Source organism: Suncus etruscus, chromosome 7, assembly GCF_024139225.1.
Source record: "Suncus etruscus isolate mSunEtr1 chromosome 7, mSunEtr1.pri.cur, whole genome shotgun sequence".
In the NCBI taxonomy this organism is placed as follows: domain Eukaryota; kingdom Metazoa; phylum Chordata; class Mammalia; order Eulipotyphla; family Soricidae; genus Suncus; species Suncus etruscus.
The window spans coordinates 78,530,276-78,554,381 of record NC_064854.1 but is presented as its reverse complement, the minus strand read 5'-3'; the positions used below and the strand labels follow the sequence as shown (position 1 = coordinate 78,554,381).

Genomic DNA, 24,106 nt, shown 5'->3' with positions numbered 1-24,106 from the left:
TTTTGGAAACTGAGACTGAATCGGGCATATGTAAGGCAATTGCCTTATCTATCCTATCTCACTGATCCCCAAATGTGGGAACTTCTAATGTATAACAAACTTTTATTTAGATGCTTACCTCTACAAATATTGAAGATTTAGAAAGTAAGTACAACAATATCCTATCTGCTAAGAAAAATGTTGAGAAAGATAAGTATTAGAAACTTTTAATTTAACTAACCCATGCTAAATACAAATGAATTAGAACTCATAATTAACAACTTGCTTGCATTTCTGCAAGAGGCCAGAGGGGAAATACATATTTAATATACCCCATATATGGCTGTGTGTTAAATAGCTACATAGCTTAGGCATTGCTTTTCCTCACTGATTGAGAATAACTCAGTAAGGACAAAATCTTAGAAAGTGTGTTTTGCCAAGTGAGGGAATATCCACATATTGGAAGAATTGATTCTTAAAGAGTTTTGAATAAGACTGGACTAAAAGGGGACAGGCATGATTGCTTTGATTTCATGATTCTTTCAACTGTACAGTCGTAAGATTTCTAATTAAATAAACACTTTAAGATAAGTAATAGAGTGTTCACATCTGAAATCTATAGCAAATTTGTTTTTTTATTATTCAGTTTAGATCTATTCATGCCATTATTCTATTTAGCCCACATAAAATTCAGAATTACCTATTTATATTTATCATTTAAAATTTAGCAAAAAAAATCTACTGAAATATAGCTGGTAGTTTGTTGGAGAAGCAATTGTGTTTTGGTAGATTTTTTTAAGTTGGGGGCAAAAAATGAATACTAATAACATATGCATCATGTGCTGTTTTGCTTTGGAACTGTGCTGAATTAAAAAGGATTTTAAGGCACTGTGCTATGAAAAAATAAGATTCAATAAAAATTTGTTGTTAATTATAGAGCTTGCAAAATTGAGGCAGAAATAATTCCACTGTAATTAATTCTTGACCACCATATTTTATTATAGTCTTATTGTCCATAGTTAAGAAGCAAATGTGAGCTTGGGGTTGATGCTAATATGAGACAGCATGAAGAGAAGACTGAGTAGGAAAGATGTTTTAGTTTTGCACATTTATTGACATTTTTACCAAACTTTTAAAGCTCTTTACTTAAAGAAGTGATGAATCTTGGCTTATTTGCAGAATATCAGTCATTATACATGAGAACAATCACTTCAGTAATGTAACATACTGCAAAGGGTTAATGGCATTTTTAACATATTCAGGGGATTATCACTTCATTAACTGATTAAAATATATGTAGATGCTAATTATTCCATTTTTTTCCGAATCACTCAAACTCTCAAAAATTATTTTATAATTTAAAATGATTTGTACCAGATTTTTTTTTTTTTTTTGGTTTTTGGGCCACACCCAGTAACGCTCAGGGGTTACTCCTGGCTATGTGCTCAGAAGTTGCTCCTGGCTTGGGGGACCATATGGGACACCGGGGGATTGAACCGCGGTCCGTCCAAGGTTAGCGCAGGCAAGGCAGGCACCTTACCTTTAGCGCCACCGCCCAGCCTCCTGTACCAGATTTTTATTTCTCAAAAGGTTTCTAGGTAGGGGAAATTTGCTTAGATTATACCCTTTTGTAAAATTCTCAGTAAATGTTAAATCAATGCAAAATGAGTGGATATGTTTCTAAAAATAACTTCTTTCACAGGAAGAAGAACTAAGGAAGAGTGGGGAAGCTAAATATGTTCACTTGAGTGAGGAGCTTCACGTATTAATTGAAGTGTTTGCTCCACCTGGAGAAGCTTATTCACGGATGAGTCATGCACTAGAAGAAATTAAAAAATTTCTTGTTCCCGTAAGTGATTTTCGCATAATAGAAAGATAATTTCTCATCAGTTTCTGTTTTCTAAATGTGCTTTAATCTCCACTGATGTTTTCAAGGAAACACATTGCAAACTATTCACCTGTAAAGCTGATGTGAAGATAAAATAAATTAGTACAATAATAATACTGTACCTGGCACACAACCAAATCATAGTGGTTTAACAGCAGTATTTGTTTTCACTATATCATATTCCATGGAATAGTTCATAGCCATGTAAAAACTTAAAAGATAAATGAAAATAAACAATTTAAGTATTTACTTTTCTTTTGTATTTTAATCACATTTGAGTTGATATATATTGTTGACAATTTTTAATGAACAGAAAATACATTTGTACCAATAATGGGAAGGGAAAGTAATTAAATATTATATTAACACATTAATGTAAAACAGATTTTATATAATAATTTCCAGTGTTGAATTACTTAAAATGTAATATAAAGATGCTAATATATAATGAGCCCAAATTTGTAGACATTGAGCAAAATAAGAAAAACAAAGTATTAGATTAAGTGAGAGCCTCCAAAAATATATTTTTAATAAGGAACCAAATTTAGAATGGCACAGTGAATAAAAATTATCTGCTAATTTTCTAAGAGTGTTAGGTTAAATGAATAAACTGTTTTGAAGGTTGACAATTTTGCATTCAAAAAAGAGGTCATTCTAATAAATATCTTGGCATCAGGATTTGAGCTAGGAATAATATAATTATAAGAGGATGCTGAGTAAACTTTTCTGAAGTACCTATGTAGAGGTTTTGCAGGGGTTAGGAAAGGAGTGTGAAAGGGTGTCCTGGCCTGTAGGACAGGCTATTTCGCGGGTATAGAGGGGTCCCAGCCTGAAAAGAGAATGGGGAGAAAGAAGGGGGTCAAGCAACACTTGTCAAGGCTCCAGTTTATTGATTGGTACAGACTCTTTTTAAGCACGATTTTACAGGGGGTGGAGAGAGAGCAGGATGAAACAACCTGCATTACAGAGGTAATCTTTACATGCCATCTTTACCTAGGAGCACAGGAACACCTCAGGGTTAGTGAAGTTTCAAGGATGTTACAAGCTTCCTGGAATGTATGCCTGATAGAAAACTGTGATATTTCTTTGGGCTCTGGGGCTAGCCAATGCCTTAGGTTATGTACTCTAGCCACACAAGACTGGTTTGTCCTACTGAATTCCATATTAGAGTTTGGTCTCTGACAAAAGGGGACTAAAGTAGGCAATAGAAAAATGAAAGGAGGAGAAAATAAACTTAGATTAAAATAAAATTTAAAATAAAGTGAATTCAGATTAAATGAATAAAAGTGTTTTATAATGATTTTGATTTTGAGAAGGAAGTTATAGAATGTAAAAGCTTCAAAATATGCTCACCTAATTAATATATATGACTAAATAAATAATATAGTTAAAGCAGGCAATAGAATAATCACATCACTTTATTCATATGATAATGATGCTTTCCTAAGTTAATATGACAACAAATCACCTACATAATTTACTATTTATGCTCATCTGAATACTTACCTGAAAAGATTTTACATTTTATAAGAATGCGACTGTAGGGGTCGAGTGATAGCACAGCAGTAAGCAGGATGGACCTGGGTTCAATCTCCGGAGTCCCATATAGTCCCCCAAGCCAGGAGCGATTTCTGAGCACATAGCCAGGAGTATCCCTAGAGCGTCACTAGAAACCAAAAAGAAAAAGAAAAAATAAAAGAACGCGATTACTATCATCGTCTCTGCTTTTGCCTCTGATTTAAATATTAGCCTTTTTTGAGTAAACAGACTTACAGTGTTTATCTCAGACCAAATCTTTGGTGATACAGATAGAAAGAATAGCCTGGGTTTTACCTAGGTTGCTAACACATTTCCTGTCTAGACGGTTTTGTTTTTTGTCTTTTTTTTTTTTGGTTGTTGTTTTTTGTTTTGGGGCCACACCCGGTGGCACTCAGGGGTTACTCCTGGCTACGCGTTCAGAAATCGCTCCTGGCTTGGGGGCCCATATGGGATACCAGGGGAGCAAACCTGGGTCTGTCCTTGGCTAGCAAGGACAAGATGACACCGCATGGCCCCCACTTCAGTCTCTTTTAAGAGGATCATTCTAATTAAACTATATTACATTTATTTTGAATTTTAAATGAGTAAACACGAAATGCATGTGAAAATTATAAATCATCATAAATTGATATTTATATATTTTGAGTATAAAAATTTTACAATGAAATTGCTATATATATAAATAAATATATGTATAGGCTAGGTTAACTGGTTTTATAGATGACCATATACAACTGATTTATTTCTTATAAATAATGATATTCATAATCACTTAACATATTCATTTTCTAGTGGGAATGTAAATAATATGTATTTATTGTGCATTATATGATATGTATTCATGTGTACATAATATATGTATAAGTACTCTCTGAGCGCAGGTCTGTCACTGATTCTGCCTTTATTATCAAGCCTAATACAGTGTTTTACCATATGAGTGATGTAATGGCAATGGCAAGCAACAGAATGATAAAAAGGAGTGAAATAACTGAGTCAGTTTTGGGGATTAGTAGCCTGCACTTAAGGGTTTTTTTTTTTTATCTCTTCCTCTCTCTACCTCTATCTTTCAAAGACACACACATGTATGGTGAACACACAGCCATATGACCTGTTCCTGCATGTTTCTAAAATGTTTTTCTGTCTCTCTGTGCTACAGACATCCTTCCTTCTGTTCAGTTCATCCTAACTCAAAGCTTACTATTACTATAAAGTTTGTGAAAATTATTCACCAAAATGTATAAAGCAATACTTTGTCACTCTAGTTTATTCTCAGATGTTTTCTTTATAGGTAATTATCCCCTTTTGTCAAAATAACATAATTCTTAATCTATTTCTCTTCCTTCCTTCCTTCCTTCCTTCCTTCCTTCCTTCCTTCCTTCCTTCCTTCCTTCCTTCCTTCCTTCCTTCCTTCCTTCCTTCCTTCCTCTTTTTTTCTTTCTTTCTTTTTCTCGTATTCCTTCCTTCCGTTCTTCTTTCTTTCTTCCTTTCTCACTTTTTTCTTTACCTTTCTTCTTTCATTGATTCTCTCTTTATCTTTATTGTTTCTTTTAATTATAAAACTCCTTATTGAATATCTGAGTGCTATTAAGATATGGAAATCAAAGATGTTTCAGCACTCTAAATGAATGGTTAAAAACAAAAGAATGATTCTGCTCTTGGGAAAGTTCCCAACATTCTGGTCTCCAATCAGTAAGTAAAGTTTTACTAAAAATTAAAAGAGGGGGTTGATCCTTTATGGAAAGCAATATGGAGATTCCTCCAAAAACTGGAAATCGAGCTCCCATACGATCCAGCTATACCACTCCTAGGAATATTCCCTAAGAACACAAAAATACAATACAAAAATCCCTTCCTTACACCTATATTCATTGCAGCACTATTTACCATAGCAAGACTCTGGAAACAACCAAGATGCCTTCAACAGATGAATGGCTAAAGAAACTGTGGTACATATACACAATGGAATATTATGCAGCTGTCAGGAGAGATGAAGTCATGAAATTTTCCTATACATGGATGTACACAGAATCTATTATGCTGAGTGAAATAAGTCAGAGAGAGAGAGAAAAACGCAGAATGGTCTCACTCATCTATGGGTTTTAAGAAAAATGAAAGACATTCTTGCAATAATAAATTTCAGACACAAAAGAGAAAAGAGCTGGAAGTTCCAGCTCACCTCAGGAAGCTCACCACAAAGAGTGATGAGTTTAGTTAGGGAAATAACTACATTTTGAACTGTCCTAATATTGAGAATGTATGAGGGAAATGCAGAGCCTGTTTAGAGTACAGGCAGGGGTCTGGTGGGGAGGAGGGAGATTTGGGACATGGGTGATGGGAATGTTGCACTGGTGATGGGTGGTGTTCCTTTTATGACTGAAACCCAAACACAATCATGTATGTAATCAAGGTGTTTAAATAAATAAAAAAAAAGATTAAAAAAAAAGAAGGGGTTGATAAAAAATCAATAATTTTAATATTGCTTTAGACCAATGCCTTGGCAACATCTCATTTGTGCTTGTTAATTAGTCTTCCCAGTATAGAGATCAGTAGCATTAATATTTGACAAATAATGACAAATAAATTCTGTGCTCATTTTTATAGATTTTCATTAATGTGAAGGCCCTAAAATTGTACATTAATAAACAATTTTCTAATTTATAATGTTACTGCCATTCATACTTTGGAAACCAAGGCTCTCACATTGCTTTGCAAGTTGTGCCATGTAAAATTTGCATCCATATTAACATGACAGTTATGATCACTTAATTCAACTCTCCTGTAATTTAGCACTAATTATCAGATTACCTAAGAAACAAATTTCCTAAGATGGCTAATTTTCAATTAGTAAATTTTCTTAATTTTAATTAGTTACTGTTTGCAATATAATAATTTTTATAATTATAATTTATGAAGTATTTAGCAAAAATATATTGTATTTATATAACTTTTCATTAAAAATATTAAATAGGGAGCTGGAGCAGTGGTGCAAGCAGTAAGGTGTCTGCCTTGCCCATGCTTGCCTAGTATGGACCACAGTTTGATCCCCTGATGTCCCCTATGGTCCCTCAAGCCAGGAGTGATTTCTGAGCACATAGCCAGGAGTAACCCCTGAGCATCACTGGTGTGGCCAAAAATATTAAAGAGAGTTTTCCATACAAACAGGATATTAGGTTTAGGTTAGATTAAATAAAGAAATTACTTTGTTTAAAATAATCACAAATCTCCTTTATGCTAACTCCTATCATTATCTCAGAATGATTTCCAAAATCTCTATTACACACTACATGTTGTACTAGTTTATGGGTAAGTTTGGGGCCCTATCTGGCCTTGCTCTGGACTTACACTTGACTCTGTATTCAGGGATCATTCTTTGAAGAGTTGAAAAGACAAAATATGGTGCCGGTTAACAGACCGCTTTTGGTCAGATGCAAAACAATTCTGACTTATCTGTTGTAACTAAACCACTAGTTTTTACATATTGTGTCATTTAAATAAAGACTGTACTATGTCTTTATACATATAAAGTCTTATGTCTGCCTGTGTATAATTGTTGTTAGTGTCCTAGATCTTATAATATTACAGAAGATTTTAGGTCTGTTCAACACACAAACATACACTCACATGCACACAGATAGCATTATTTCAGCTCGTTCATTTCTCATTACGTGAGATACATTTATTTCGGTGCATCAGGTATTCCTAAATGATACTAAACATATTATAGGATTTGAAGGCTGAGATATTGGAAATCTATATAGAAAATATACTAAACCTGACTCTTAAGGAAAAGTAAAGCCATTTTATTTTTATGGTAAAAACAAATAGAAGACATTTCGTATTCTGTTCTTCAAAGATTCACCTTAGTTTTGTAATGGGAAAATTATACAGAGTGCTAAGAGTAATCATACAAGAAAGCAAATAGAAGGAACATAGCAATGAAAACAAGGTATTTTCAGTTGAGATATAGGAAGATTTAGACTTTCGTGCATGGAACACTTTTTTTTGGAAGATGATAAATTTACATAATATCCTTTACGTATAGCTGTAATTGGTTAACAAACTAAAGTTTTGCAAGAATATATTTAGATATATTAATAGAAAAAAACAATACATTAAATATAAAGTCACCAGTATCATCAATAGAAAAAGCAACACTTGTAAATTTGAGGTATGTGGAAATTCAGAAGAATTTTGGTGATATGGCTTTTTCACTTGAGCAGCATTCTATTGGCAAGAGAACAATGAGAAGTAAAGCAACTAAAAAATAATTGCACAGAAACATTATACTTTACCATTTGTATATGTTGTGATGGTTAGTGAAATATGGCCACCTTTCCTTTGAATGTTGTCTTGAAAACTAGTTCTATTTTCTTTCAGTAGTCAAATTCTAACAACTTGGTAGCAAATCATACTGTGAACTAAACTTCATCTGTTTTTACTTGTTATATTTTGTTTGGGGAGCAAAGATGTCAATTTCCAGGTTTTACTCCTTGTTCTGTTCTTCAGGATCAGTCTTGACAGTTGTTTGGAGGGGCCATATGGAATATCAGATCAAACCAGGGTCAGCCATGTGCAATGCAAACACATTAAATCCTTGGTTATCTCTCTGGCATCTGTTTTTCTAATTATTATTACTCATTTATTATTGTTTCCTATATGTTCTAAAATTATTTTGAGGTCTCTTCTTAAATAAATCTACTTCAACTCTTTGAGCTATTGTCCCAGAGTCCTAGAGTTTCTCCATATTATAGCTTTTAATATTAACTCTTAGCAGCATTTCTAAAGCATTATTAGCATTGTTCATGATCTGTAGTTCCTAAGATAAAGATTTGAAGATAATAATCTAATCCCTTAGTCTGAATAGATAATACAATGAATTGGTTAATCACTTTGCACAAAACTCACCTTGGTTTTTGATCCCTAGAATCCCAAATGGTTCCCTGAGCTCTGCCAAGACTGATTCCTTCCTGTAGAACCAAGAGTAACTCCTGAGCATTATCAAACATCAATCCAAAATTTTAAAAGATGTAGCATACCCCCCCTTTTTTAAATCAATTTCTGATATGAGGAAATCTCAGCCATCCTATAAGAAATTTCATAAAATAATTAGAGCACTTACTGAAAGTCAATCCCGCACCTTTACATAGGTAATTAATTTACATATTTTAACCCTTATTGGAAAGAGTTTCATAGATGTAAACAACTACAATGACATATAATCATCGAATAATTTGATGCCAAAATATATGAATCAGGACATAGCACAATTCTATATCCAGACTCTGTTATATAAAGTATTTAATTTGGAACTTAGTAAATAATTTTAATCAACAAAATACACAGTTCTAATTAATATAATCATTTTAACTCAATAAATATTTCTGAGTATTAAATATGTGACAGTAACAAATATAGGAATTTATATTCCTTCAGTTATAAATCATAGACAAAAATGAGGAAAAAAATCAAAAACAAAAACAGATTATTTTGATTCCCTTGTAATCAGATTTTTCAGGAACTAGGTGAAGTTACTCAATAAAGCTGTTAGCAGTAATTTATGAAAATTCAAGTTTTGTGTACTATAAAAATTACGTGCTCTGGCACATTATGTTTTGAAAATATTATAATAACATAACATACCAAAAACATGAAACAAACATCCAAATACTTTTTTTGTGTTGGGGTATCATACATGATTTTGCTCAGGTTTTATTTTCAGAGTTAATTCATGGTGGTGTTCATAGGACAATATTTGGAACTAGGGACCCAATAAGGGAGGACTTGCACAGAACAAGCTCATATCTCCTATACTAGCTCTCCAGAACTGCTTTATAAATTATGTTTCTGTTTATATTGTGACTGTGAAAATTAAACAGTTCTGAATATCAATTTAGTCATGAATTGCATTTAGAATAATTATACTTCTGACCTTACAAGATCTTTTTAAGCCTTTAACTAGTAGTTGGCACTTAAAAGTACAATGATTGAACTATTAGCATTGACATTTTGATGTATCTAACACACTTTATCAACCCACATATAAAAGCATACACACATGAACATACATCTTCAGCTATATTAAAAAGCAATTACTGAAGAAAGTGCCAGTATTTGAAAATTTTATTTACTTAAGGAAATAACTACATAAAGATAAAATATGTTTCTTGGTGTTGTGCCTTGTAGTACTCTGAGATGCAATTGAATCTACCTTCAAGAAAATAATCCTCTTACTATTTGGCAGACATAGTTTTGTCTAGGTCAACTTGGCCCTTTTGTTTTTCAAATCCATTGTGATTCTAGCACCATCACAGCTCTTTTCTACTCATCTTTATTTTATTTCTCAGTAAGGAAACTTGTCCTGGTTTTTTTAAGTTAGTATCTCCCAGTGGTCTGTCTGTCTGTCTGTCTGTCTGTCTGTCTGTCTGTCTGTCTGTCTGCCTATCTCTCTCTTTAGGTTAGCTACAGTTTAAACTGTGGAAATTTGTTCAGGTTTTATTTGCCTGTTGATTAAGTCCTTTACACTGCCTTTTTCTGAGCCAGCCTCTCAATTGTTCTGTCTAACACTGCATTTGTGTCTCTTAACAAGTCAGAAAGGTCGTGGTTGTCTATCACTTTAACAGAACAGCAAATTATTTTGATTTCTAGGGGCATGGGTGGATCAACACGCTGTGCTTTTCTAATATGAGAGTGGATTTTATGAACACAAAGGAGCTTCATTGCTTGTTTGTTTTTGTCAATTTTGTTGCAGAGAACAGTAGCCAAGCTTGCTAGTAGCTTTTATTTTCAGTTAATGACCAAAAGACTTTATTTACATTAGACTGGAAGGCAACTATCTGAAAATATGAGCTATGTTAAATGCCCTCTGTCAAAGCTAAGCTAATACAATAGGTCTTTGCCTTAAAAAAGGTAAAATTGGGAAAATGTTCCCAATTTACCGTTACTTTAGTATATGCATTAGGAGGAAACTGGGACAATTGCATAAATACCTGTCATTTCAATATTTCTTTTCTGATACTTGTTCATTAATATTTATACCAAATACTGTAAAGTTTATAAGTCCTCCAACGTTTTTAGGAGTCACATTGGGCTTGGCAGAGTCTGAATATACAATATTTGAGTACCATTACTTTAGGTTTGATTTATTCACTATTAAAAGAAAAGTAATAATTCCCTTCTCTTGCATGGGCCATTGTGAATTTTTACTAATTTATCTATTTCTATCAGAGTTTCTGAATGTTCAGAAAATAAATTATTTATTGTTAGTAAATATTGCGTCAATTTTGTAGTTTTTGTAGAACTATAGTTCTATCTTTTTTTAAAATTTTTATTGTGACCACAATGCATTACAAGTCTTTCACTGCATCATTTATGGTACATAGTGACAAAGAATGAGGGGCATTCCCACCACCAGTGCTGTCCTCCCTCTGCCCCTGTTACCAGTATGCATCCCATATCTTCCTCCTCTACCCCCCAATATGCTAGTGCAACTGGTCTCCACTTTACAGCTTGTTGTAGATTGAGCATCCATTCCACCGTAATTGGAGATAAAAAGAATAAGAAAAAGGGGAGAAAAAAATTTGGTGACAACTACTAAAAAAAGAAAGAAGAGAGAGAAAAAAAAAAGAAAAATGGAAGAAAAAAGAAAAATATGGACCCAGCAAATAAAAATAAAAATAAATCTCTAAATAATAACCACAAGTGTGAAAAAGAAAGAGAAAAGTGGAAGAAAAAAGAGAAGGAAAATAAAGTAAAAAACTAACAAATCAAAACAAAACAAGAAAAAGTATGGGTGCTGAAGTGGTAGGGTTTGGCGTTCCCCCACTTTTTTTTTTTTGCATAGGTACAGTAAGCATTGGGGAAGAAAGGGAATTCCTGTGGCCTAAGAGATTCGGGGTTTCTCCATCCTTGAAGCATACCATCATGGGATCAACCCCTGACTCCATATATACTCATTACCCCATCCCAAAGGCTTTTTTTGTGATGCCAGAAAAGTTTTCTCTTGGTTGTGTGTGAGAAAATCAAGCCACTGTAGCTAACGATCTTGGTATTTGCACAGGTTATAGGTCAGGGTCTGGGATAGAGTCTCTAGGTTCTAGAGGTTCCTATCCATCGTTGTGTGGTGTTCAGTCTTCTGTAACACTTGCTCCCTGTTTTCGTTCAGTCCCTAAGCCGAAGCCTAGGATATTATGGATCCAAAGGTTCTGCTCAGTCTCTGTTGTCCAAGTTGGACCTCTGCAATAAGACATCTTGTTGTTGTTGTTGTTGTTGTTGTTGTTTTTATGTGTCCTGGACTATAGCCTAGGGTAGGATTTTCCTTATTAGTCCCAAGGTAGGCTCTGTTCAGTCACAGTTGTCAAAGTCAGTTTTCTGTTGTTATTGCTCTTATTTTTCACAGTTCTAATGACGATAGCTCTTCTGATTTCCATTTAGTGTTAGGTGATGTGATAGGACAGCCTGGTCTTAGGTCAAGTTTTCCTTTCCTCATTGTCATATCAAAACTGGCAAAATTTGGTGCCAAAGTAGTGTTATAAATCTCCCAATGGAGCTTAGTTCCTGGTGATGTTGCCCGGAGCTGTATCATTTCTATGTCGGGGATATGGGGTTTCAGATTGGACTAATACTGTCCAATCTCCTGGGGACTGGTTGTATCTACATGACACATGTTCAGGATGGGAGGCACCCTTCTACTATAAAAAGTGAGTTCTTATCCCTAGAAGATAAGATCTTGTTTTTGTGTCTATGGTTTCCCCCCCTTTTTTTACTGTGCCCATACAAAAACGTATGGTGTAATACTGTGTTGCTGATGCTATTCTGGGTAAGGATAACAGGCTGCACACACAGTCTCTGTCGTCTGGTTTTGTTCTGAGCTTTTATTCCAGTCAAGGCTTTTTGTACCAAGCAGCACCAAAAATGGTAAGGATAGAGAAAAAAATGTATATATTAAAATAGAACAAATACATAAAACTGAGTTAAAAAGAAAAGGTATTCAAATAAAATAAGTTGTGGAGGAGGCTACTTGTATATTTAGGAATACACATCTTAAGATGTATTGTTATACAGGTATTGAGCTTCCATAGGCAAATTAAGACTCCCAATTAAGTCTTTTGACATATTCTTGTGGGGAGTAAAAGCCAAGGTACTTTTCCATTCACAGGCCTTGGAATTGAGTTTGAGAGATGCTTTGCTGTATTACGAGACCATATAGTGTCTTTGAGCTGGGAGTTTTGCTGAGGTCGATTCCTGTATCCTGCAACAGTCCACGATTTGGTGGGGGTGAGAGGGGCCATCAAGCATGAGGCAGAAGGCGTGCTGTTTGTAGTTCTTTGCCAATGAATGAGAACGGGGACACAGAGGATGTCTTTCACTGAGGAGCTGGACGGTGGTCTGTTGGGGCAGGAGGTCAATCTTGGTGCTTACCGAGTTAGGAACTGAGGGTAAAGAGGGTTAAATTAGGGGAAGATAACAGATCAGGATTGAAAAATGAGGGGATAGAAGAGACACAGAGGTAGGGGAGAGGCAATATGACAGGGGCTATATACAATACGTATATATGAATTGTTTGTGATTTCGGCTTGGAGTCAGTATGGAAAGTCATGTCCATAAAGACTGACTTTAAAGATCTGTTTGAGTGTTATCAACCTAATCTTTGGTATTCCGTTTCCGTTCCTAGGAACTGTCTAGAATGAAGAACATTTTTAGATAATGCTTAAAAAGTATATTTGTCACACAGGCGCATTTGCACCCGCACAGTCATAAAAATGAGTATTAGTAAGAAAAGACACGGCTGTAGGGGGTCCAGTATGAATATGGGAGGAGTTTCCCTCCTCCCCCCTCCACCCTAAGTCCTCCCCCCAGAACCCAGTTGCCAAACCTGGCCCTGAAAACCAGTTTGGCATGGGGGGGATTTCGGTTTCCTGGACTAGGTGGTCAGCCCAGGAGGCCATTGGCCAGCTGTCTGCCGAGATTCCCAGCCATACCCGTAGGAGAGGAGCAGGAATCCTGGCATGTGGAATCATCTGGGTCCAGCTGCAGCCTCCCTCTCCAGTATGAAAAAGCCTGGGGAAGGAGTTTGCCTCCTCCCCATTCCTCTCGGTCTCCAGGACTAACTGGTCAGTCCTGGGGCCTTTGGCCAGCTGTCTGTCCAGATTCCCAGCCATGCCAGTAGAAGAGGAGCAGTAATGATGGCATGTGGGATTTTTTGGGTCCAGCTGCAGCCTTCCTCTCCAGTTTGAAAAAGCATGGGATTGGAGTTTCCCTCCTCCTCTCTCCTCCCAGAGCCCAGTTGCCAAACCTGGCCCTGAAGACCAGTTTGGCATGGGGGGCTCTCGGTCTCCTGGACTAGGTGGTCAGCCCAGGAGGCCATTGGCCAGCTGTCTGCCCAGATTCCTAGCCATATCCGTATGAGAGGAGCAGAAATCCTGGCATGTGGGATCGTCTGGGTCCAGCTGCAGCCACCCTCTCCAGTATGAAAAAGCATGGGGGAGGAGTTTGCCTCCTCCCCATTCCCCCAGAGCTCAGATGTCAGACCTGGCCTTGAAAGCCAGCTTGGCCTGGGGGGCTCTCAGTCTCCAGGACTAATTGACTATAGTTCTATCTTTAGTTCATAGTTCTAACTATTTTGTAGAACTATAGTTCAAATGAGAAATGCCTGCTTTTAACTTTTAGTGTCATTAATATATACATATGTTTTACGAGTATAGCAAAAAGAAGTAACTTGTTGTCAGAGTGATAGTAAAGTGGTAGGGCAATAGTATTGCACAAGACTCATCTAAATATAATCCCTAAACCCATTTGGTCCCTAGGTGCCCACTAGGAATGACCCATTCCTGAATACAAAGCCAGGAATAAGACAGCTGTGCTTCCTCCTTCTCCCCAAAAATTGACTTAAGATATATGTTTCAAGATAACTACAGTAGCCAAATTGATGAATATTATTTCCCTGGAGAGCAAGTGGATAAAGGAGATGATTCTATATAGGTATTAAAAGTTAAAATATGACAAAATGATTAGTAGGTAGACTAACCTGTTGTATGTGCTTAATTTTATAATGAAAAATGTCGGGATAATATTTCAGGAACATGTGTTTTGATTCTATTATTAGGCTATTGATCATTACAAAATCTTCATAAATCTTTCCCCATTACTTATGGACACTCATTGGGCAATTTTATTAGCTTTGAGGTTATGGTAAGTGAATGTATATAAAAGGCATGATATATTCTGTAAACTTACAAAATGTTTAATGATTTATATGCATTTTGAAATTATATTCAGGCCATTTATTGAATAGTCTTAAAATTGGGAACACAGAAATAAAAACATAACCATGCCAAAATTATAAAAACATACTTAGTAGGAGAATAAGAAATATTTTGTGACTAATGTTTTCAATATTCAGTGGCATATTAGCACCAAAGACATTTTCTGAGTTACTTCAGTAAACTTCTATTGGTATCTTCATATTTCTGTTTACTGTAATTAACAGATAGGTTCTCTTAACCAATAATTAAAAATGGTTAAAGTTATCATTTATTATTGAAGAATTGAGCATAGTGCTATGCTATATATGCTATGCTATATATGCTATGCTATATATATATGCTATATATATAGTGCTATGCTATATATGCTATATATATATATATATATATATATATATACACTTTTTTTTTTTGGTTTTTGGGTCACACCTGGCAGTGCTCATGGGGTTACTTCTGGCTGTCTGCTCAGAAATAGCTCCTGGCAGGCACGGGGGGACCATATGGGACACCAGATTCGAACCAACCACCTTTGGTCCTGGATTGGCTGCTTGCAAGGCAAACACTGCTGTGCTATCTCTCCAGGCCCCATGCTATATATTCTTATGATTAATTGTAAATATAAATGAAAGGGAATTATTTAAGATACGTTTATAAATTTTACTTTGTATATGGTCATAAATATGTGAATGTTATGTTAATAGTTAATTCATTTTATTTATCATTTATAACAGTTAATTCATTTTATCAATAACATTTATCATTTATAACAGTTAATTCATTTTATTTATCATTTATCATTATCATATACTTTGTGTATGGTCATAAATATGTGAATGTTATGTTAACAGTTAATTCATTTTATTTATCATTTTAATTAAAATATTTATTTAAGCATTTTAATTAAAATATTTATTTAAGCACCATGATAAAAAACATTTTGTAGTTGGGTTTTAGTCATAAAAAATACACCCCTCACACCAGTGCAACCTTCCCACCACAAATGCCCACAATCTCACTCCTCCCCACATTTTGTTTGTCTTAAAGAGGCATTCTATTTCTCTCACTCTCTACCATTATGATGATAGTTATTAGTGTAGTTATTTCTCTAATTGTTCTCACTAATCTTTGTGGTAAGCTTGATATCATGGACTGGTTTTTCAGGCCCTCATATCTATTGTCTCTGGGTATTATTACCATACTATCTTTTATTTTTTAATAGCACAAATGAGTGAGACTATGCTTTGTTTATCTCTCTCCCTCTGACTCATTTCACTCAAAATAAAAATTTCTATGCACAACATGTATAGGAAAATTTCACGACTTAATTTTTCCAGACAGCTGCATACTATGTATATGTGTATATGTACCATAATTTCTTTAGCCACTCATCTGTTATTGGAAATCTGTGTTGTTTTTAAATTTTGGCTAATATAAATAGAGTTGCAATGAACAGAGTCATGTAGAGGGCATAATTACATGATTTTACAGTTCAGTGTGATTGGTATAATTACAGAATTCTACAAAAGAGCTTGATTTTTGGTTTATGGATTAGTTTTACTTACATAGTTTTACTTTGATTGTACAAAAATATGTTTTACTTTTTTTTAGCAAAGGCTATTTGAATTTCAAAAAGTATAGTTGTAGATTCTCTCTTGTGTCTTTTTTTCCTCTGAGAAAATGGAAAACAATGGAAAGAAAAAAGAAAGAAGAAAGAAGAAAAAAGGAAGGAAGGATGAAAGAAAAAGAAAGAAAGAAAGAAAGAAAGAAGAAAAAGGAAGGAAGGATGAAAGAAAGAAGAATGAAAGAAAGAAGAAAGAAGAATGAAAGAAAGAAAGAAAGAATGAAAGAAAGAAAGAATGAATGAAAGAAAGAAAGAAAGAGGAAGAAAGGAAGAAAGGAAGAGAAAGGGACATAAAGAAGAAAGAAAGGGGAGGAAGAAAGAAAAAAGGAAGGAAGGAAGAAGGGAGGAAGAAAGAACAGAAAAAGAAAATAATTGACAATTAAGTAGACACCACTGTGATAAACATTTTATTCACTTATTCACTTCAGGTTAAATTATGAATTTTTGTTTTTGTTTTGGGGCCACACCTGGTGATGCTTAGGGGTTACTCCAAGCTATGCTCTCAGAAATTACTCCTGGCTTGGGGGACCATATAGGACTCCTGGGATTGAACCTAGGTCCTTCCTGGGTCAGCCAATGCAAGGCAAATGTCTTACCACTGCACCACTGCCCCAACCCCTAAAATGTGAATATTAGACGTGGCTCAATAGTTCTCTGAAAGACACTTCATGGAGATAAACTTAGGAATAGAAATCTTAAGTAAGTGGTTAGTAATTTACATATTGATGATTTCTGTAATTCTCTCTTTAAATGTCAAAGAGTACCTTCCTATCAGGCTGCTGCTTTCAAAGAAATTAGATGAGCCAGCAATTAATACATATTAGTGTGCCACAATGTTTTACAGATGCCTAATATTATAGACTATTACATTAGGAGACACAATGTTTAAGTACTTTCTTAAGCAAAACATGTGATTTTTGGCCCAACATAGAGTGTAAGACAATTGCTTTTAATATGGCTAGCTCTGATCCTTACTTAACACTCAAGGTGATCATCCAAAACCCACTATGAGTAAATACAGATTGCAGATTAGGAGTAATCCCTAATTACTTCTGATTAATCAGGTGAAGTCCTCTAAATCAAACAAAAATCAAAACAAGAAATAAATGAAATGAACCATGAGATTTTTTAAAGTAATTTTAGGCTAGTATGCTACTAACATAGAAAAATGGTTATTTAAAATATATATATATATATATATTTTTGTTTTTTGGGCCACACCCGTTTGATGCTTAGGGGTTACTCCTGGCTACACGCTCAGAAATTGCCCCTGGCTTGGGGGGACCATATGGGACGCCGGGGGATCGAACCGTGGTCCTTTCCTTGGCTAGCACTTGCAAGGCAGACACCTTACCTCTAGCGCCACCTCGCCGGCCTCTATTTAAAATATTTTAAAGAATTACTACTTGCATGACAATTAAAATGATTAGTGGGTGAATTGATTATTCAAATCTTTGCCACTAATTCATTTGACACTCACCCTTGAGTTGCTGAAACATGCCTCTTCTCCAATAAAACTGCACATTTTTGTTTTTGTTTTGGGGCCATACCTGGAAATGCTCAGAGTAACTTCTGGATTTGTTCATTTTTAGAATAACAAAGAAACTATTTATAGAAATACTCTTAGTATAAAAACTATTTTCCAAATTCAGTCATTGATACCATCATTTCTCTCATTCATTTTGTCCACTTTTAAATGATGTTTATTCATTTACTTTGTGAGAGAGCTGAGAGAGAAAATAAAACAGAAGATTAGCAAAAATGTAATCAATGTCTTCAACACCTTATACGTTTTGCTTCTTTGAATTGGGAGGAATCCAAAAGACACTGGCAATTTACTGTTAGTTTCCTGGCATTTATGTATTACTGTGCTAAATCTTCCTTTAGTCACCTCAAATATGTACCTTGTAAATTATTCACAATCATGGGAATATGATGAGCTATTTATTTGTTTCAAATATTAAAAATTAACTTGAATATTTGCAACATATTGATAAAAGTTCAATTCATTTTCATCATGATGTGAGTTTTTATCAAGAATGGGTGTTGGAACTAATCAAATGCTCTCTTTGCATCTATTGATATGATCATATTTCTTTTACTGTACTTTTTATGATACCGTGTACTGTTGATAGATCTATGGATGTTAAAACACCCTTACATTCCTGGAATGAAACATACTTGATCATAGTGAATGACCTTCTTGATGATGCACTGAATCCTATTTACCAGAATTTTGTTGAGGATATTTGCATCTATGTTCATCAGGGATATTGGTCTGTAATCTTCTTTTTTGGTACCATCTGTCTGGTTTTGGTATCAAGGTGATGTTGGCTTCATAAAAATTATTTGAAATTGTTCCCATTGATTTAATTTCATGGAAGGTCCTGGCCAGGATTGGTAGTATTTCCTCTTGAAATGTTTGAAAGAATTCATTGGTGAATCCATCTGGGCCTGGGCTTTTATTTTGGGGCAGACCTTTGATTGCAGTTTTAACTTCCTCAATAGTGATGGGGGTGTTTGGATATGCTACATTCTCCTTATTCAACCCTGAAAAGTTATAAGAGTCCAAGAATTTATCCATTTTTTCCAGGTTCTCATGTTTGGTGGCATAGAGTTTTTCAAAGTAGTCTCTGATTACTATTTGAATCTCTGCAATATCTGTTGTGATCTCTCCCTTTTCATTTTAATACAGGTTATCAAGCTTCTCTCTCTTTCTTTGTGAATGAATTTTCGTTTTTAATCTTGCTGTTTTTTATTCTATCTCTACCTGTGGAATTCATCATTGTGACTAAGATTGTGTCTTGGGGTGCTATTCTTCGGGTCTCTTTTAGCTGGTACTCTTCAGGCACGCAGAATTTGGTTGCATGCAGTCTTTAGCTCTGGAAGTTTCTCTGTGATGATGTCTTTGACTGTTGATTTTTCCTGAGGATCTTTTTCCAGAGCCTCTGAGACTCCAATGATTCTTATGTTGTCTCTGTTGAGTTTATTTAAGAGTTTTATTTTCATCTGTTCACATTCTTTGAGAACCATTTTCATTGTCTGATAATTTGCCTTAAGGTTCTTTTCCACTCTCTTCTGCTGTATGGATTTGTTTTGCATCTCATCTTCCAGTTCACTGATTCTGTCCTCAGCTGCTGTTACCCTGTTGGAGAGGCTTTCCACTGAGGTTTTCAGTTCAACTACCATGTTTTTCATACCTGATATTTCAATTTGGAGTATTCTAATTTCTATCTTTTTGTTCTGTTCAGCTTGATTTATGCTTTCTTTGATTTCTATGAGGATTCTCCAAATTTCTATTCTAAATTTCTTATCAGAGAGATTAATTAGGTGGTTGGTGTTTCTGGATCATCAGATCTATCATCTTCATTCTCTGTGCATGGCGTTTGCCTATGAAGTCTCTCCATTGTCACACTTGTAACTGATTTTTTTTCTACGTGTTATGGGGGGTTCAATAGTTAGAAAGAATGCATGGCCACAAATTGAAGTGGAGCTTCTCTATGCTGTGGAGCCTCTAGGAAACAGTTTTCACTGGGTCTTTCTTGGCCTCCTCTAGAGAATTTCAGGAGAGAGAAGAGCAAATAGGTGGAGGCAGCAAGGGGTTTTTTTCAGTCCCTTTACTTGTGGCTAAGCACAAAGCAGCAGTCAGACACCATTACCCTTCACAGGCAGAGAAGGAGAGTACCTATCTGCAGTGGAGCCTGTTGGAGACAGTTTTCACTGGGACTTTCTCGGTCTTCTTAGGAGAGTTTCAGGAGACAGATAAAAGAGAAATAGATGAAGGCAACACAAATCCTTTTAGTTTCTCTCCTGTTGCTATGCACATAGCAGGGGCTAGACACCTCCTGCCTTCACAGACCAAGCAAGAGTGTACATTTCTGCTGTGGCTCCTCTAGGGGACAGTTTTTTTTATTTTAATTTTTAATTATGAGAACAAAGATGCAAAGAAAGAGGACAAGGTAAAGTTACAGTGGAAGGACAATCACCCATAAACAGAATTCTCAGAAATCCCTTGCTGATATCTGAACTTTGAACTTTCAGCCAAAGAACATTAAGAAAAATAAAACAGAACCCATATACAATTACTTTGTTCCTCAAGTCCCCAGATTGTAATACATAATATTTCTTAGCAGCACACAAAGCAATCTAATGCCATAAAACTTATGGAACTCCTTAAACATTGAAGGCAAAGTACTTTTTTGCATTTCCATGCACATGCAGATTAGTTTAAGTTAACCTCAAAAGTTTAAGTGGGTTGTTTTTCTTAAGTATTAGAGTCAAAGGAGCACAGTAAAATGGTGTTAGAGTGGCAATTATTGTTTGCATAGGCCCACCAAAATGTGAGGGACATGGAAAAGAAAAGCCTTGGCCTAAATACAAGGAGACCCTACTCCTGAAGTTTTCTGGCATAAGACCAACTCTAGGTTCCAGGCAAACTAGTTTGTCCAATCCAAGTCATTGTCTATAGTGCCATTACACTTTTATTTTTCACACAGTCTAGGAGACAGTTTTTGCTGGGTCTTTCTTGACCTCCTTTGGAGAGTATCAGGAAACAGAAAAGAAGAGAAATAGGTGAAGTCAAAAGAGATCTTTTCATCTCTATCCCTGTTGCTATATTTTGGGTTTGGCCCCAAAATACAAAAACAAAAAAAAAAGCACGGTATAGGAATGAAGACAGACCCTCAGATCAGTGGAATAGACATTCATATTCAAAGAAAATTTCCCAGACATGCAATAAACTAATCTTTGAAAAAGAGGCAAGAAATGCAAAATGGATTATGGAAAGCCTCTTCAATAAGTGGTTTTGGGATTTCTGGTCAGCCACTTGCAAAAAAGTGAACACAGTCTTCCATCTAACACCTTGCACAAAGGTCAAATCCAAATGGATTAAAGACCTTGGTTTCAGGCCAGAAACCATAAGGTATATAGAACAACACAGAAGTAAAACACTCCATGACATTGAGACTAAAGGCATCTTGAAGGAGGCAACAGCACTCTCCAAACAAGTAGAAGCAGAGATAAACAGATCCGACTATATTAAGCTGAGAAGCCTCTGCACCTCAAAGGAAATAATGCCCAAGATACAAAAGCTACCTGCAGAATGAAGAAACTATTTACCCAATTCCCATCAGATAAGGGAATAATATTGAAGATATACAAGTTAATGACAGAACTTAACAAGAAAAAATCTAATACCATCAAAAAATGAGAAGGAATGAACAAACAATTTTTCAAAGAAGAAATACAAATGGCCAAAAGGCACATTTGAAGAATATTCTACCTCACTAGTTATCAGGGAGATGAAAATCAAAACAACAATGAGGTACCATTTCACACCACAAAGGCTGGCACACATCAGAAGAACAAAAACTACCAATGCTGGAGGGGATGTGGGAAGGAAGGAACTCTCATTCACTGCTGATGGGAATGCTGTCTAGTCTAGCCTTTTTGAAAAACAATATGGAGATTTCTCAAAAAATTGGAAATTGAGCTACCATATAATCCAGCTATACCACTCATAGTAATATACCCTAGGATAACAAAAACGCAATACAAAAATGTCTTCTTCATACATATATTCTTATTTTATTCTTATATTTTTGGCTATGCCCAGTAGTGATCAGAGCATATTTCTGAATATGCCCTCAGGAATTACTCAAGGGAACAACCATATAGGATGTTGAGTTTTAAACCCAGTGGCCAAGTAACCTATTCTCTGCTTTATCTCTTAATTTTTTAAGGATTTTTATTTTAAAATTTTCTCTGCAATTTACTTTTATTTTTATTAAAAGGTTTCTAATTTTGACATGAGAAATGTCCTTGCCATCTGTTTCTTCCCTAACTAACTTTTACTGATACTTACATGACATTTTACTTTGCTTCTATTGGTGGTTTTTATATAACGCCTAACTTCATTGTCTTTTTCTTTTAATCTGCATTTCTGCAAAACATTTACATAACTTTTTGCTTCGTCAGTCTTCCGTTCAGATTTATTTTATGAGTGATAATATCACTGGTGTTCTGGCTAATATTTTTTTACGTCAAAATATTTTCCACTGGGACTGGGGCGTTAGCACGTCTGCGTTGCATATAGTGGGCCTGGATTTGATTTCTGGCATCACATATTATCTGTTTCCTGAACCTGCCAGGAGTGATTTCTGAATACAGAGCAAGCATTATCCCAAGTGTGGCCCCAAAACAAACAATTTTCCAGTGATACTTAAGAATACTTTCAGATGTCAGTATTGATTAAAGTTAATGTATAAACATGGAGTTCTAAATAGATTCATGACTGTGAATATTCTTGACACCATCAAAACATGCTATTTATCTGTGGTTCATTCTTATTTGAGGTTTTAATTATTTAAGGATACATTACCAAAAACTTTTCTTATTTTATAGTTGATGTAGTTCTCAAATTTTACATATAAAATCTCAGATTCAATCTGTTAGCCTCTATTTGACAGGTCAGTTTTATTTTTAGCTAACATCCCTTAAAGAAATGCAATAATAACAATGTGATATATTTTTATTATTACTTATAATAGTCCTATAATCACAATAAATGAACATTAAATTTTATGTGGAAATTTTAGCTGATATTCATATTATTGGTTTGTTCAAGAATTATCTTAAAATTTTATTTATGTATGATTTTCATATTCCCAATAGTTATTTTATTATGTTTATCATGTTCATTTTATAGACTATAAAATCTAGCCCACAGAGGGCTTAGTTTTTTATATGCACACTATGAAATTATGACCCAGAGAGCTAGTACAGCAGGTGAGACACTGGTCTTGCTCACATATAACCTGGATTGAATCTCTATAATTCCCTATGGTCCTCTGAACCTTCCAGATATGATCTAAATGTAGAGCCAGGAGAAATTCCTAAGCAGAGCTAGTGTAGCCCCAAAACAAACTCACAAGCACATTTTCGATGCATGACTATGCTTTGATTTAAAGTCTTATTTGCTTCTATGTAAACAAATCAATTACAAAAATATAACTTGGTTACACTTCTAGTATTCTTGCTATCTCTTTCCAAAATTCTTTAGATGCATTTTGTAGTTTTAATTATTTTCAATAGTATGTGTGTTTTTTGTTTTGTTTTGTTTTGTTGGTTTTTGAGCCACACCTGGTGACGCTCAGGGGTTACTCCTGGCTATGCGCTCAGAAGTCGCTCCTGGCTTGGGGGGATTATATGGGACACCGGGGATGAACTGTGGTTTGTCCTAGGCTAGCGCTGGCAAGGCAGACACCTTACCTCTAGAGCCACCATGCCGGCCCCTATTTTCAATAGTATGTTCTAATCAAATTTAAGTCTGTTTATAATGTGCTTTTCTATTTACTTGATCCTTTCCTTTTAATATTATAATTTTATGGGCATAAAATATGGCCTAGATAAAAACACATGTAAAACTAGCATATGTTAGAAATTAGTATGAAATACAAACAATATAGTTTATGTTATATTGCCATTTATTTATTGATCTGTAGAAATAATAAAAGTTAAGAGAATTTATTTACATAATTCACACAATTCACATACAGAATCCAAACGTTAGCTCATGATTGGTATCTCTGTACCAATAATAATAGTAATTACTCCAATAATTCCATTTATCTATTACTTTGCTTCATTCCTATTAATTCATTAAACAAATACCTGTCAAACATATATGCAGGAGCAACAACAGCAGCAGCAACATCAGTCTAACAACGTGTTTTTCTATTGTCTTTTCCATTTTCAAAAGGCACATGATGATTCATAGGGATATGTTTCTTTCAGTCCAATCTCATGTGATTAGATTAA

At 34.9% G+C, this 24,106-nt stretch overlaps 1 protein-coding gene across 1 annotated transcript in view; it reads left to right on the top strand.

Annotated features, from left to right (window-relative positions):
* Positions 1 to 24,106, top strand: part of KHDRBS2 (KH RNA binding domain containing, signal transduction associated 2) — a 412,537-nt gene that overhangs the window by 200,650 nt on the left and 187,781 nt on the right. The window contains exon 4 of the mRNA XM_049776928.1: positions 1,682 to 1,828. Within this exon, the coding sequence (XP_049632885.1) occupies positions 1,682 to 1,828 (147 nt within the window). The remainder of the gene's footprint in view (positions 1 to 1,681; positions 1,829 to 24,106) is intronic.